We start from the raw sequence: 17,369 nt of genomic DNA on the forward strand, positions 1-17,369 counted from the left end.
TTGCTGTGGGGGACCATCCCAACATGTCTCCCACCATTTGTGTTCCAAATCTTTTTTACTCTCTCAATTACTTGTTTAATTTTATTCGTAGAGTGATGGACAGTGATCATGATTTTACATGCTTTCTGTTTAGCAGCATGTAAACAATTCCTTAAAAGGGAATGCTGAAGCAGTAACTGTAAAACAATTACATTTATTACAATGGGTACAGGCGTGAGATTTGAATACAATGTGTATTTCACTTTTAATCGGCTATATTTCAACTCAGGCACTTGAAATTTAAACTTGCATCCTTCAGTAGCTACAATATGGCAAAAACATTTGTGTTCATGTGGATTACAAGGTACATGATATACTTAATAGTGAGCACTGGGCGTCAGCTTTTAAGACATATGCAGTTATCACCCACATACACAATCACAAATGTATTTGCAAATGGATTAATGGCATAATGACATTTTCCCTCTATTATTTCTAAACACACATCCTGTGGCTGCAAGGTATTTTTGGTGCATTCATTTCCAAACCCAGGTTCTTCTAAGCAGGTAACTCCCAATTCTACTCTCTTCCACCCCTGAACCTCTTTTGTTACCCATACCCTGTGGTCTATGGGCTCCATCACCATTTGATTAACATAAAGGCCCAATGCTACAATGGGGGAAACCCCTTTATTTCTCCTTCTGACATTAACAAGTGATTTCTCCAGACTCTGGTAAAATTTACCATTTTCCATCAGGATTGCAAATCTCTTTCTGTCTGGGTGGAATTTTTCCAAATAATGCTCCTAATTTCCAACGGGAGTATCTCACTCCTACTATCTTGAATCAGATCCTTTACCACATCAGTAATTCACACCTGAATTTGCATGCATGCCAGAGCCAAGGAAACATTACTCTTGAGGGCACCAATAGCCTTCAAGAGGTAGAGGTGGTCCTTTTCTTGGGATTGCTCCTATTCCACCCCATCCTGTATGGAGCTCAGCTGATCTAACGATACCTTTAGGTGTTGCCACACTGCATTCATTTTATTCTCAACCACCTCCTCATTGATACTATTAAAAACTCCTATGCCTGTGCCAAATGTTCCCAATATGTCCCTTTTTGATTAGTCCTTGTGGGATCTGGGGGCATCATGAAGATTAATTCAATTTTTCTAACCCTCATATAACTTTTCAAAGTGGGTTTTTATTGCCAAGCTGTTTGCTAAGGTAAAATCTACAATAACCTTTTTCAGGGTGTGGGTTCGATTAATTACCAGTTGCTTCTTTACATTAGTTTGAACTACATATGCCTCAACCAAATTAATTACAGATGGTTCCAAAATCCACACTTCTATACCTTTCACTCCATGGGGTCTCTTTCTTTGTTTGAAAATAACAGAACGCCACTAGCCGTCACCTTCAGCCCCCAACTAAAACCTCTTCAACGCATTATCAAAATTCTACAACCTATCCTAAAGGACGACCCATCACTCTCACAAATCTTGGGAGACAGGCCACTCCTTGCCTGCAGACAGCCCCCCAGCCTGAAGCAAATACTCACCAGCAACCACACACCACACAACAGAACCACTAACCCAGGAACCTATCCTTGCAATAAAGCCCGTTGCCAACTGTGCCCACATATCTATTCAGGGGACACCATCATAGGGCCTAATCACATCAGCCACACTATCAGAGGCTCGTTCACCTGCACATCTACCAATGTGATATATGCCATCATGTGCCAGCAATGCCCCTCTGCCATGTACATTGGCCAAACTGGACAGTCTCTACGTAAAAGAATAAATGGACACAAATCAGATGTCAACAATTATAACATTCATAAACCAGTCGGAGAACACTTCAATATCTCTGGTCACTCGATTTCTGACCTCAAAGTGACTATCCTTCAATAAAAAAACTTCAAATCCAGACTCCAGCGAGAAACTGTTGAATTGGAATTCATTTGCAAATTTGATACAATTAACTTAGGCTTGAATAGAGACTGGGAGTGGTTGAGTCATTATACGAAGTGAAAAGAAAAGGAGTACTTGTGGCACCTTAGAGACTAACCAATTTATTAGAGCATAAGCATCTGAGGAAGTGAGCTGTAGCTCACGAAAGCTTATGCTCTAATAAATTGGTTAGTCTCTAAGGTGCCACAAGTACTCCTTTTCTTTTTGTGAATACAGACTAACACGGCTGTTACTCTGAAACCTGTCATTATACGAAGTGAAACTATTTCCCCTTGTTTATTCCCCCCCCCCCACTGTTCCTCAGACATTCTTGTTAACTCCTGGCAATGTGCTGGAAATGGCCCACCTTGATTATCACTTCAAAAGGTTTTCTCTCCCCCCACCCCACTCTCCTGCTGGTAATAGCTCATCTTAAGTGATCACTCTCCTTACAATGTATATTTTTTCATGGTCTGTGTGTATATAAAATCTCCTCACTGTACTTTCCACTTTATGCATCCGATGAAGTGAGCTGTAGCTCATGAAAGCTTATGCTCAAATAAATTGGTTAGTCTATAAGATGCCACAAGTACTCCTTTTCTTTTTGTGACTACAGACTAACACGGCTGCTACTCTGAAACCTGTCATCTTGTACAAAGTATATCATGTAAGGTGCCAATGGAAAAGTTATGATTTGCTGAATATGATTATCCTATTTGTATGCATGTATCATATTTCATATCTGTATACCTGTATTTCAAATGCGTTTGCTCCTAGGTATCACCTACAAGGTAGTTTACATACAGTCTAGCCAGCACATTATGAACGGACTATTCAAGCTGATGGCCCATCAACTAACACATTGGGCCATGGAAGAAGTTTAGCCCCACCTAATGGACTTTCCTGTGGACATTTTAGCCAGAATATGGGTAATGGCCACTGCTATGATTCATCAAAGCATGCAAGGGCATGTGACCAGCTCATGTGACACTAAACTCCATCTTGTGCCTGTACTTTTCCACTAACTGTGCTGTGGGCTTTGTTTCAGCCAATTAAGTTTCCTCCATGTGGCAGAAGCTATAAAAGGCTTTGGAAACATCTCCATTTTTTCTCTTTCCTGATCTGATCTCTGGACCATGGACTTATACTCAGAGCTGTCCCATCCATAGGACAGTCCAGGGCAACAGCCCTGGGCCCTGTGTTTGGGGGGCCCCACGCTTCAGGGTGATGTGGGGTACAGGGCATCCTGGGGATTTAGTGGTGGGCCTGGCACCGGCAGCAGCAAGAGACCTGCCCCAGCCCGTCCTGCTCTGCTCCACTCCGCCGGCTCCCAGCATCGCTCGGGCAAGGGGGTGGAAGCCAGAAAGAGGCAGGGTGGGGGAAGGGGTGGAATGGGGGTGGGGAGGAGGCGGAGCATGGGCGAGAAGAGGCAGGGCAGAGGCTTGGGGGAAGGGGTGGAGAGGGGCAGGGCCTGGGGTGGAGGGAAGGGGTTGTCCTGGGCCCCTCACCCCCCTGGGGACAGCCCTGCTTATACTAATGAGAGCATTCTAATCAAGGACTGAGGATCTTCCAACCTTTTGGAAGCAACCAGAGACTTAACAAGCCAGCAGTTTATTTCATCACTTCTTCAAGCCTGATACAAAAACTTTGCAATTATTGTATGTGTTTGATTCCTTTGACCATTTTAATTCTCCTCTCTCTTTTCTCTTACAAATAAACCTTTAGATATTAGATTCTAAAGGATTGGCAACAGTGTGATTATTGGGTAAGATCTGAGTTATATATTGACCTGGGTATGTGGCTGGTCCTTTGGGACCAGAAGAACCCTTTAGTTGATGGAACTGGTTTTAAATAATCACTCATCATTGTCTAGTGTCTTTAGCCAATGTGGTGAGACAGAAGTTTACTTTTGTTACTGGTATGGTATATTTTATGGAAGAATAACCACCAGTTTTGGAGTATGTCTGCCCTATTTCTTAGCAGTTTTTCCTGAATCTGATAGTCTCAGTTGTGATCCACTGAGGCACGATGACACCTAGCAAAAACCATATGATCTGGGTAGCTTTCAATCCACTCCACTTACAAATCTGCTCCCGCCACTAGCCCCTTGTGTATACATGAGGATGGTGCTGTTGCCACCAAAGTGCCAGGGATTCTATAGCCGCCAGCATAGACCATTTACAACCCAAATCATAATACATTGCCAGTTCTCGCACACGTTCCCACACTAATATTTATTAAGTCCAGGCCTTTCAATTTTACTGAAGTGAGATCTTATCCCTCCAAGGGGCCTAAAAGAGTGATTTGTTTTTCTGGGATGTTGAGATCAGTCATGATGTTGAGGGTATTGTTCACTTTACATTCCACTATTATCCATGGGAAGTTTCCCCATGCCTCGAACAAAACAGGTTCCGGATTCACACCACCAAGGGAGCAGATCTGAAATCAAAACACCAGCAAAAGCAGCATACAGGAGTGGATCATCTCCAAAGTCTTCCAGCCATCCACACAGTTAACAATCTAAAACGCAAAGTGAAACAAACCTTTCCCCTCCTTATATAGCAGGAGGTATCACTAGACATTTAAGCTAAACTTACTAAATTTTATTCCGAGCCATTAGGGTCTGAGTTCCTGTTGGTCAGGGGAACACCCCTCCCGTCCCAGAGTCACTCCAAGATAATTTACTTGTTGGGAGCACAACTGGGCTTTCTTTGGGCTTACTTTAAATCCAATTTCCCGAATCTTTTGTAATACCCTGTCCAACACCTCCAGATTCTCTTCCCTGGTCTAAGGATATCATGCATATAAGAAATCACACCGTCTCTTTCTGGCAACCCATCCCATATCTTGACTACATGGGAATGACCAATAATAGATGCCTTGCTCCAGCCCATGGGGACCCTGGCCAAACAAATGCTTCTTTGAAAGGTGAATGCACACTTATAGTAGCTGTGCCAATGCAAGGTGATACCAAAAAACATTGGTCAAATCTCAACTTAAAAACTACAGGGACCCTCCAATGATGGAGCCCATCAACAGGCTTACCCAATTAAGGGTGTGGAAATCAATTACCAGCCTCCAAGTCCTGTTGTCACCTTTAAGGACCGGCCACAGGGCAGCATTATTGGGAATTGACTGTTCCACAGAAAGCCCTTGGCAAAAGCACCCACAAATTGTTTCTTTCAGGCTGGCTTCAGCCTCTTTTGAATACCTATACTGCTTCTGGGGTGCGGGATTGGGGCTTGTAACTGGGATTTCTGCATCAATTTTATTCTAACAAATTCTATTTTATTCTTGGTCCACACCCCTGGTGTTTTCTCTGTAATTGCTAAAACTTCTGGAGGTCACTTGTCACTCCAGTTCTTCAGATGCCTTAAGGGCTGCTAGCTGGTAACTTGCTGAAATCTCCACTGGCTTCCAGGGTGTGCTAGGAAGCATTTTCCCCAGGACTTTGTTAGCAAAATGAACCAGCATTCTCAATTCCCTTAAACCATCAATTCCCAGGATCCCTTCTCCTCCCAAATCCCTTAAACCAAATTGCCCTTTTATTTTCCTTTGCCCCACCCAATTCAAAATCCCTGCTTCATTAAATCCCTGTAAGGTCTTAACTCCAGCCGGAGATTCAAACTGGGTTCTTATTCTAGGTACTCATCAAGGAATAAGTGGCAACTGTATCTAAGAACAAATTCTGAGTCTGAACACCCCTCCTTCAAATTCCACATAAACCATGAACCTTCTGTGTGCATCAGTGTTCAAATGTGCAACCATGGGAGAGCTAGGGGCATCCGACCTCCCTAAGGAGAGCTGGCAGGAGGCGCACTCAAGGTCTTCCCTTTGTGCTCAGCTAGCTTTAACAAACGTTCCGCGGTGGGCAGGCTATCCATCTTTTCCTTCAGCTCATATCTTAGGAGCTGTCTCCAAATTTCCACCTACCAGGGATGAGGGGCTCTCCCCTAACTTCTGCAGAGCCTGTCTCCCTTCTCTTTCCTTTCTGCCCTTTAGCTCTCATCTTCCTTTAGAGTCTTATCTGGGAAGGCTATTGGTTTAAACGGGGTTGCTTCTTGTGGAGACACACATCCCCTTATGTCCATAAAAATAAAAGGCAATCTTTGGGCCTGATTCTTCTTTTGTTAATTTACTACTTTTCTCAAAACTGTTTTCAAGGCCTTAATTAGGATCAGTAGCAGAGTTAACATTCCTATTGCTTGGCAACCATATCTTCAAAGACAGTAAAATACTTCCAGCTGTGGCATTAACCCTTAAGTTTTAAAACAAAAAACACAAAAGAAAAAAAGAAGGGGGGGGGTTGGGAGGGGGAATAAAAGGGGGCATGTGAAGAAAGAAGAAGTGGAAGAGGAGGGGGAAGAGGGAGTGGGGTGTGAAGAATGACTTAGGAAGCAAGGGAAACCTAAGCCAAAAAAAAGTACAGACAGCAACAACAAATCTAGAAGTGGAGTTCCCTTGGCCAAAGCATCTGGGAACCCATACTCCTGGCCCCTAACCTGGCTCTGAGAGGAGAGTGGGGGATGCTGACACATCTGCCGAAGTGAGACCGGGGGTGCCAGCTATCCTCACCAGCCACCCCAAGGCTGTGCTCCAATTTAACAGGCCAACCGATTTCCCTGCAACTCTGACCTGGTCAGGAGAGAAGGGCCTGACCTCTACTCATTCTTCCCCACTTTGGTTAGACCCTTGGGGACCAATCTTCTCTACTGTGGTGTTTACTATGGAAGCTATCGGTGGGGGCTTTTGCAACTCTTCCAGCGTTTCAAGCAAGGGACCATATGGGGACTGCCCCAAAGGGCCCAAGCTGAAAGGGAAACTCACGGGGATTATCCCTCTCATAATCAAAATAAGAAGGATAAAAGTCGGGGTCCTTCTCTGACCCATCCCCCCTTCCCAGACTACAACTCCCTTGAATCATAGCCACTATTCCCTTCCGCTCTCTCAACCTGGCTCTGAGAGCACAACTTTGTCTCTTACATTCTCCATGATCTGACTGTGTCTTACCCTGGGAATCCTTCAGTAAGGCTGTAACAGTTCCTTCACTCTCTATTGTCTGCTGTTTCAAACCAAATACCACCTGTTCCAGCCTGTCACTCTCTCTGTTTGAGTCAGGTTTGTCACCTAGAGGGTGTCTGACTCTGCCTTCAAGCTGGATATCTTTTGCTCTTTCTCAATTTTATCTTTCTTTAACTCCTTTATTTTCTTTCTTGACCCTATCCTTCTCTGAGTCCTCCACTTTTGCCTTTAACTGGTCTCTCTCTTTATCTACTACCATTTTATTACAGAGCTGCAGAAATGCTCTGGGGCCAGTGAAGGCTCCAGGCTTACAAAGACCATTACCATGCTCCTTTACAAAATCAATCAGGCTGGTTCCCAAAACCATTTCTCTCTCTCTCTCTCTCTCGTTTCCTCACTCAACCGGACTACCAGCCTAAGCCTTGAGTCCCAGTAACAAAATGTATCCATAAATTGACTCAGGGACTACGTCACAAGAAATTACAGGTTTCTACCCTTCCCATAATCCTCCTGTCTTGGGCAGCAAACAAATAAATCAGTTTTATACCAATCGTCCACTCCTCTCCACCACTCCTGGCTGGCTTGGAGAAAACCCAGAGTTTTCTGAATTTGGTAATTTAGCTGTTTCTCTACAATCACTCTCAGGAATAAATCAAAGGGGACACAATCCCTCTGTCTGATAAATGATTGATACAAACCAGAGTGCTTTTACCTAAAATTATTTTTATTAGGTCTTAAGCACACACACACATATGCTGTAGCAATAGGTTTAGAACATTACGAACATTTATATTTACGCCAAGTCTGAATTGGGTTCAAGTGATCAGCAACCAGCCTTTTGGGACCTTCTGGGCCCCCCCTTGGGCATTCATGTGTCAGCTCCTTGCACAAAGAAAAGCTTTCCTGGACTACTCCAAAGTGTATCCTTTTGTTTAATCTTTTATAGATAACTTAAACAAAGCACATAACTCACAATGACTCCTATGGGGTCACCAATTCTCCTAGTTTCAGCAAACTACTTGTTATCTCTTATCAACAAAGAATTTCTGGTATTTCTAGTCATAACAACAATAAAACTTGTATGTCAGGGGTACTTAAAACCCTGACCAAAGTCAGGCCATGTGCTGGCATGATTATTTTAATTTTTCAAATGTATATAATGGGTTTGAAAAGACCTCTGTAGATTTATTGAGGAAACTGAAGTCCTTTCTACATCCATTAAATGAGTACAACTGCAATGCAAATTTTCCCATGTTGCTTTTGTCAATGCACCTCAACTCTGACCCATTCACAACACTTCTAAACATCCTTCAATATTTGGCCTCTTGGCTGATAAAGAGAAAGGTCATGAACAAGAGTAATAGAGTCAGTGTTGACTAGATATGGAATCTAGTAACTAAAGTGGGAATGTGACATAAGTCAAAGAAAAATATTGGAAGTAATAAGACTCATGCCTATCATGACTCTGACTTCTTTGTTTGTGTGTTCTTTCTCCTTCCACTCCTGACCCTTCAGATTTTTTGTGTCTGATCATATTGTACACTCTTGATACTCTCTCTTCCTATATGTTTGTACACTGCCTTGCCTGACAGGGTCCCATGTCTTATTGGGGCCTTTGGGCACTGCTACAATACATACATTAAATAATATTTACTAAATGACTGGAAGCTGAAGCTGGACACCTTCAGAATGGAAATAGGGTGCACATTTTCAACACTGAACAACTTACCAATGGGTATGATGGATTCTCCATCACTGGAAACATTTAGTTCAAGATTAGATATTATTCTAAAAGATATGCAGTAGTTCAAACAGGAATTAATTCAGGGAAGTCCAGTGGTCAATGTTATGCAAGTGGCCAATGTCAGACTAGATGATCAGAGTGGTTCTTCTGACCTTCTAATCTATGAATGAATATAAAATCTTAGTGCAAACAATAATGGTGGTATTTTGTGACATAGACACCAGTCTTTTAGCACCCAGACTAACACAACCAAATCATTAAACATAGACTATTGAATAGTTGGTGACAACTTTCAGATGCTCTCACTCTCAACCTGGGCCAGATTTAAACCAATCATCTAAGGTGAAATGTTGTTGACCATCACTGTTGCCTAGCAGCAGGAATATACTAATGCTAAGGTTGAATGTATGGCTTTATATTATATTCCCATTATATTCATTTGAAAAATTAAAATAATCATGCCAACACAGGGCCTGACTTTGGTGAGGTTTTTAAGTACCTTTGTAAGCATAATATATACATTGTAATATGGTCCCGAAGCACATAATCCCATGCTATTTCCCAGTTAATAGACTATATCACAGTATTTTAGAAAAATTGTAAAAGGTGCTTCTTGCACAGTAAACAGGCAATGAGATAAAGCTCTTCAGGCTCTTCATTCTCTGTATAGTTCCCTATATTTTCCTAAGTGCTATAGAAAGCCCTAAGATAGTTAGAAAGGACAGGAATATGACAGCACAATATTTCAGTCTAAGCTATTACATAATCTTGCAAAAGCAGTATTGTACTATATGCATAATCTTTATCATTTCTAAATATTGATATTTCTAAGTCTGTTCCTTTTTATGAATAGAGAAAATGCAGGAAGTAAATATCCTCTAGTGTGTTCCCATGAATCTGGGTTCTCTTATGTCTTTGCCAAATTCAAAACATACTTCAAAAGTGATAGCCTCCCAGAAGACATTGTGTGTAAGGACATGAGTATGTCTCAGCCATCTCAAGCTACACAGCATTCAAGTTTTTATGCATATGTATCAATAAAGCCAAATAAACTAGGCTTTTTCATGCTTTAAAATCAGCTGATATTCTCCACCCAAATGTGTATGATGTTTACCTATCTTGAAATTTAGCACTTTGCCAGTTCAAGAAATGACACACTTCTAGACAGTTATTCTTACCTGAGGGTATATGGGTTGCCTCCCTGGCTCAGCTACCCCATATACTGTACATAGAATTCACAGGCCAAATTGTCTCCTCTGCAGAAAGTACCCACCTAAAGGACTGGAAACTCCACCGGGCTCCCCAGCTTGCAGTTTTCCTTGGCAGCGTTCCCTGTGGGATAGTGGCATGTGCTAGCTGGTGGAGCAAACAGAGGGGTTTCCTTTTGTATATTTTCACATTTGATACTAGCAAAGATGTCATGGTTGGGCTTTTCCTGATTACTAATGATTGTCTGCGGTAATACCCCCCACACCCCGTCATCACATTCTGGGCACAGGGCCTTAGCTAGTGTAAACTGATGTAGTGCCGTTGACTTCAACTACTGATGAACTGGTCCAAGGTTTGTAACTGCCTGCAGACACCTTCCTTGTCAGCTCTTCCGGCTTAACTTACAGTTCATTTATAGCAGAATTTCACAACATAGGGGGGCTGGCCAGACCGACTCAGAGGATGGGTGGAGAAAGCTGTAGCAGCCCAGATCCACCAGGGTATGTGCTGCAAACATGCTGCCTCATCTACTGGAAAAGTTGCAGGCAGCTATGATGAGAGTTGTGTCGTAAAGATAGGTCATCCACTCACCTCCTTCCCTGCTCTCCTTAGTGGCCTGTCACAGAGTGGCTGGACCAGTTTGAACTGAACCCAACTCCAGGAAGGAGGGCTGGGGGCTTCAGTTTCAAGGAGAGAACTGTGGAATCAGTGGCCAGCTGGGCAGAGTTGGTGTGGAGTATTAATGTGTGTTAGAACTAAATAAATTGGATCCCAGAAGGGGAGTGTTTTAACTATCATTGGATTGTGATGGTGAATTACTAAGAAGCCCCCAGGAGAGAAGGGAAAAAGAGGCAGAGTTCTGCAGAGCCATCCGAGGCTGCAAGGGGAGCTTGGGAGGCAACTTCTCTGTTATAGAGCTACTCGTAAGGCTGGTTACAGGAGCCACTCACATGTACAGGATTGCAGCTCCCCCAAACCTCCCCCCCCCCACCCCCGCAGCCCAAGCTTCTCCTTTCTGCTTCCTTGGTATTCAGCTCAGACTTGGGTGGCATCAGTGGTGCCCTGCCTCATGCAGCCTTCTGGTGAATGGGGAGGGGGATTAGAGAAAACAGAGAGGGGAGAGAAGAGTCAGCAAAATCACACAGAAGAGCAAAAAGTTGACCAGAAGGAAAGCAACAGAAAGAACAGATAGACAAAAAGGAGGGGGGACAGCAACTGTGGGGGTTGGAAGAATTTACCTCACAATCCATCCAAAGGAGGGGCTCTAACAAAAATCCCACCAACATTATTACAAATAACAACTTTTTCTAACTGTCAGTTCTTCAAACCAGAACCTCGAGTCTGAAAGTCAAGCTGAGTTCTTTGTGGCTGACTACATGCAAGCCAGAAAATACTCCATTTCATTCTTCCATAGCTGTACGGGTTCTGTAGGGTTTATGAGAATAAAAAAGTATGAAAACCTTAAGTTTCTAAGAACTATAAGCACATATTACCAGGAAATTTCTTGTTTGGGCCTCTTTGCATTAGTGAAATTCCATTAGTAAAAGATTAACCACATATAAAGGAAGTAGATGGGCTGAGTAAGGTGATGGCATTTTATACATAGTCAGTTTCCTGATACAGAATGTACTATAAAGAAGCCTAATCCCATATATCCTGATGGCGACTTTCAAACCAACTAGAGGAATTATCCTTACAACTTCCAGCATAATTGATGGGAGCTATGCACCTAACTCGCCTAGTCAGCTTTTAAAACCTCAACCTCTTTCTATAGCCATGTCCTACAAACCACTTGCAATGTTTTGGTCAGCAACAAAAGTAAACTTTATGTAGCTGGTATTTTTCTTCTTGAGCTAGGACAAACATATATTTTCTGTGGGGAAAAAAAAATAGAGATTGCCAATTTTACAGTTACTATGTAAATTAATTTTATTCAAAACTGATTAAAAAAACTAACAAGGCTTGCCTAACTACATGAGGTAGTACATGTAGCAAAACAAAGGACAGAAAATTATACTCTGAAATATGAAGAATACCAATAAGTTTACAAGTTAGAAAGAAATAATAAATTCATCAGCAGAAACAAAAATACCAAAAATAAAGTTCAACAGCTTTTCAGTCTTAAAGCACAATACACTTTTCATAGAAAGAAACATAGTATCACCATTATATTTTCTTCATATACCATAATATGGTAAAATTAATGCACACGGCTATTCACCATAAATGAATTAAAAGGAAATGGTGAAGCAATAAATGAGTTAATCTTCATTAGGCTCCATACCGCTATACGTCCTGGCCTGCAGGAGTATCCGCCAGGTTGTGAGAAGTAAGGGGGATTGGCCTTGTTACCATTTTCTTAACAGTGTAGAGATTGTGTTGACTGTTGATCCTCAAATCTATGTGTAGCACACAGATACCATGTACAGGTTAAGGCCTGAAACTTGCAATTACTTATGCATGTGAGGTTAACTTTATTCCCATGAGGAAGCCCACTGAACTCAATGAAACTAGTCACAGGCTTAAAGTAAAGCTTGTGTGAGTTTGCAGAATCGGGAACTTAATCCTTTCAGTTTATTCCTCCTCTCAGTGTGAAAATGATTTTTTAGTGTCTGGTTATTTGAACTGACTGAGTTACCCACGTCCAATAACAGTATGTTTATCATCAAATTTAATTTGGAAAATTAAAAAAATGTAAATTGACCATTCTTAACAAAAAATGTTCCTTTAAAGGAACACATTTTAATGGTCATCTCCATTTCCAATTTTTTAAAAAATCTGATATTTGTCTAATAATTAGTGTAAAGTATAAAACACTCACCTCTTCTTTTAGGTTGGTTAATGCTAGAGTAAATCATAAAAAATGTTATACTATTGACTTACAGGCATGATTTATTGTGTCAATTTTTTAATGTAAATTGGATATAAAATCTCTGGTCTATCCATGGTGTCATTTTTAAGTTATTGTTAGTGGCATACATAAAGCACCGTACAATAATGTATTCAGATAAAAAATGTAGAACATTTATGAGATTTGAATTAACTGTATAGGAATAACTGCTAAGAAAATATAGCAATATTTAACACAGGATTCAAAAAATTGTTATATATCGTAGTTTTTCAAATGCATTTTCTCCCATGTTTAATTTTACAGATTTTTCTCCATTAAGATTTTCATGCAGCTGAAAGTCTTTTGGTGGAAAATAGTTGATATCTTCTGTACAATAATGTTACAGCTTTATACAAACTTCAGGAAGTATACTAAGTGATCTTTATTATCCTCTTCCAAGTGCTCTGGTTGCAGTTTATTTTGTTTTTTTACACTTTAGTAACTGGACTCAGACAACGGCAAATATTCTGAAAGCCTTGCCTCCTGGAGGATTCTGTAAACTGCAAAATAAAACAATCCCAGAGGTTATTTATAAGACTACAACACTCCAATGCACTCTTAGGAATTGGTGCAAGCCTTCTGAGTCCAAAACTCTTATTGACTGGGCTCTTAGGCTCTGAGCCTGCAAATTATTTTGTGCAGGAGGAATGCTGGTACCTGTGCCACTGATGCCGTGGCACATTCAGGCCATATTTCTCTATATGACATATTGCAAGTAGGTTTTAGAGAATCCTGAGTAAGGGCCTACCTCTGTTCTTCTTGAAGTCAATGGCAAAGTTGCTATATAACCCTGCCATTCATTTCAATGGGAGCAGGACTGGGTTAATTTATCAGAACAATAGAACTTTCTGCCAGAAATACAGTAATCTATACTAACAGTTCTACCACTGATGCGCTTTACTTCAAAAGAAATGCTTATTACCAAAACAAATAAAGTGAATACTAATATTTAGGGGAAAGCCTTGAATGTGTATGATTTCTCGTCAATTATTACAGAGCCTGAGGGTACAACTTATGGAATGAATGCTGTTTTGTAAACATTAGTGATAGCAGAACTGCTTAGTTTTGCTGGTCTTTCAGCCACACAGCTGAACAGTGTCATGGTTCTGTAGGACAAACTGCAGGTTCTGTAGGACAAACAGTCCCGAGGCAGATGGCACATTGGAGCCATCATCTTGGCTTCTTTCCATTTGAAACTAGCAGCTGTGCAACTGCTATACATGCTTTGAAATCTTAAGTTTTTAGTTTATAAATGCCTCTCTCTGGGGATATGGATTAGCAATGCAGGTTCTTCTATGCTGTTCAATACCTGCTGCGTCATTTACATGGACCACACAACTGATATCTATTTACTTAAATAAACTGTTAAAAGGCTGCAATGGGTTAATAGTGTCCAAATAGTACTTTTTCTGCACACATAAAATCCAGGCAACTAATCAGATACAAATCACAGTTAGGCTGGGGCAAAAATTTTCAGACATATTGTTTATTTACCATAAAAAGAAGTTTTGGTTGACCCAAAAATTGTCACTAATTTGACAAATTCACACAATAGTTTTGGACAAACTTATTTTTGTGGGAGACTTAGGTGCCATTCATAAAATTGGAAGGGAGGCAGTACCCACCTTAGAACCCAATGGTTAGAGCACTTAGCTGGGCTGTCGGAGACCTGAATTCAATCCTCCCGCTGTGAAGAAGGGATTTGAACTTGGGTCTCCTGCATTCCAAGTGAGTGGAGTAGCTGAGTGTTGTAATCCCTGGGCTATGGAAGAGTATTGTGGGGGAAAGGCTGTCTCAATCTCACCTAGTGAAGCTGATCCACTATGTATAAATAATTAGTGCTTGAAGCAGGGACATGAATTTGGGCCTCCCAATTGAGTACCCTTACCACCAAACTACACAATCATTCTCGCTTTTTCCTCTTTTCCACATGCATGTAATTCTTGTGTAAGGGATGATCTGGCACACAGTTTGCATCTCCAGAGTTCACAGTTAGCTTCATGATTGTGAATGGGATGTACCAAGAATATTGTAAAGTCAACATTTTGTTCTGCTAGAAACCGGAAAAATATTTCAGAACTTCAATTTAACGGGAAATATGCAGGCACCTGTCATCACAGAAGGTACTATATAATGGTAAGTGATTTTAAAAGACTCAGATACACATCTGTATGTCTTAGGAAATCATTTTATATGTTAATCTGTTGCCCATATCATTTGTAGACTACGCTCATTGATACAAAGATATGCAAAAAGTTAATGGTCATTCATATAATCCACCCTCAGTAAGAGGGTGCCATATAAACAGCAAGTACTGGACCATTCCAAACCCCTCTCAACTGAATGAATTACTAATCTAAAAAATGCAAAAGGAGGCAAAGGTAATTTTCTTTGCAAACATTGCATTATTTGCCACAGGATCAATAAACAAGAGAGTCGTTTTGATTTATAAGTGGCTTTTTAGGGTTATGATTTATGAGCTTAGAGGAGACAGGCATTTCTGGTACCGCAGCTTCTCCAGTCATTGTGACTCTTACACAACCTTGTAAGTCACCCATGTTATCCTATTTATTTAGCTTTCAAGCACACACACACACACCCCCTTAACCTCACCACACACAGAGACTTAGTGCAAGAATGTGAAAATGATGGCATGCATTACTAGGAGAAGGGAAAACAACAGTCTTTTAAACTGAGCTTTTTACCTTTCTGAAAAGATTCCATTTTGAAAGGAGGCGATGTACACCTTCCTTTTATCTACTGGCATAACATCAACATAGCCTCCTTGGTTGGGAACTACTCCAGCATGTACTGCTGCCCGGCAGATACTAGACACCTGAGAAAAGAGCAGAAGAGTTTTTGTTTGCATTAGTTCTATGATGTTTTTCATTAACTTTTAGATTTAAAAATAATAATAAAGAAGCATATCCATGGCTCTAGATACCTTATCATAATTAGTCATATAATAAATGCAATTAAATTAATCCTCAGCAGCACTGAAATACATTCTACAGGAACTCAGCTGGCTGGCCAGCAGGACACCAGCCCCCTCCATCAACTGGAAGCAAGCCCCATTAGTTTTGTCCAGAGAACAAGGTATCTTTTGCCGCATGTCTGGAAAATCACCAAATTCAGGATATTTACGACCAAGGTGTGCAAGGAGGGGAAAACAAGTTCCGAAGTCCTGGAGCCCTCACAGGGATGTCCTGTCAGCCTCCCCCTCACTTTTGTAATGAGGGGGATCCAGCTCAAGTGCCCCTGCTGACTGCAGCTGTGGCAACATCGTCACTCAGATAGTCCGTCTTCAATAAGAATTAACGGTTGTGCCATAAAAAACAACAAGAGGTGGTCCCTCAGGTAGGCCAGTTCCAGGGCTTTGAAGTTCATAACCAATACCATAAACTCCACCCAGAGACCAATGGACAACAAGTCTCCCAGCAAGATTCCCCATTCAATAAATGCCAGCTTCAGTCTCCAAATGTTTTTAATGGGTAGTCCTATGTAGAGCATGTTGCAATACCGTTTGGCTTGAGTCTTCAGTTTTTACTCAGTTGTTGCAATCTTGTTTGCGGTTATTCCTATCTTGAGCTCCTAATTCCCCATACTGCTTTATAAAAGAACTTGCCCATAATATTAATCTGTAACTGGACCTGAACTGCATGTCCTCTTACTGCAAAGAAAGTTCTGACAATATATTCCTAAAGAACGTTGCATCATGTGGGGACCAAACCTGCAAACCTTACACAGGCAAAGTTCTTAGTGAAGTCAATGGGAATTCTGTCTCAGTAATATCTGCAAAACAGGGTTCTTAATGTGCTCTAATGAAACTGCCCAACTCTGATGATTTACATACATATTTATTTTAAATAAAGTGCATAGAAGAGTAACCCATTACTCAGAGAACTGGTAATCTCTCTGCTTAATTACTTAAAATTTTTAATAACGTAATGCTATTTTCAGCGAACTGCAGATATAGTAAAACTCCATCTATACTGCATAAGATAAGCCCTTGTTTGTTTCAATGCCCAGCACTGTGCAATTTTCAATTCCAGGTACAGGGAATCCCCCTTTATAACCAAGCTGTTTTGTGAAGAAGAAAAAAAAAGTCTTCACTGTAAGAGGATTCCACAGAATCAACATTAAAAACGTAACCAGTATAAATATCAATATGGAAAGACCAGTTTAAACAAGGCCTGCGTTACCTTTCAGCTGGAACTGGAAAACATACATCTGTAACTGTCGTTATTTGGTAATCGAAATGCTACATAAAATACAGGAATTCAAAATAGCAATTATTTACCAACTCCTATTCCAACCATTGAAGTTGCCAGTTTCACTGTTATATAGTCAGTCCATGAATGTCACAAAATTTCTGAGAATATAACTTTGACAAAGTTTATCCAAAGGCCCTTTTAAGCTTTCCACCTCAGAATAATTGACTGGAGCTCTTAAACAAGCCAGAGGAGATAGAGTTCATACTATTCAGTACCTTTCTTTCCTTCCTCCTTTAACAGCCTTAGGATTTTGCTGTATTCCCAACCTGGCAGCCAGTGATCAAGAGACTAATTT

The 17,369-nt window shown here is 41.0% G+C and overlaps 1 protein-coding gene across 1 annotated transcript in view; it reads right to left on the minus strand.

Moving 5' to 3' along the window:
- Nucleotides 1-11,931: 11,931 nt before the first annotated feature.
- Nucleotides 11,932-17,369, minus strand: part of CRISPLD1 (cysteine rich secretory protein LCCL domain containing 1) — a 64,885-nt gene continuing 59,447 nt past the window's right edge. Inside the window, exons 14-15 of the mRNA XM_084620286.1 lie at nucleotides 15,506-15,636; nucleotides 11,932-13,300 (exon numbers count right to left, since the gene is read on the minus strand). Of these exons, the coding sequence (XP_084476412.1) occupies nucleotides 13,249-13,300; nucleotides 15,506-15,636 (183 nt within the window). The 3' untranslated portion in view covers nucleotides 11,932-13,248. The remainder of the gene's footprint in view (nucleotides 13,301-15,505; nucleotides 15,637-17,369) is intronic.

The sequence above is a fragment of the Lepidochelys olivacea genome, assembly GCF_965140295.1.
Source record: "Lepidochelys olivacea isolate rLepOli2 genome assembly, chromosome: 2".
Lineage (NCBI taxonomy): Eukaryota > Metazoa > Chordata > Testudines > Cheloniidae > Lepidochelys > Lepidochelys olivacea.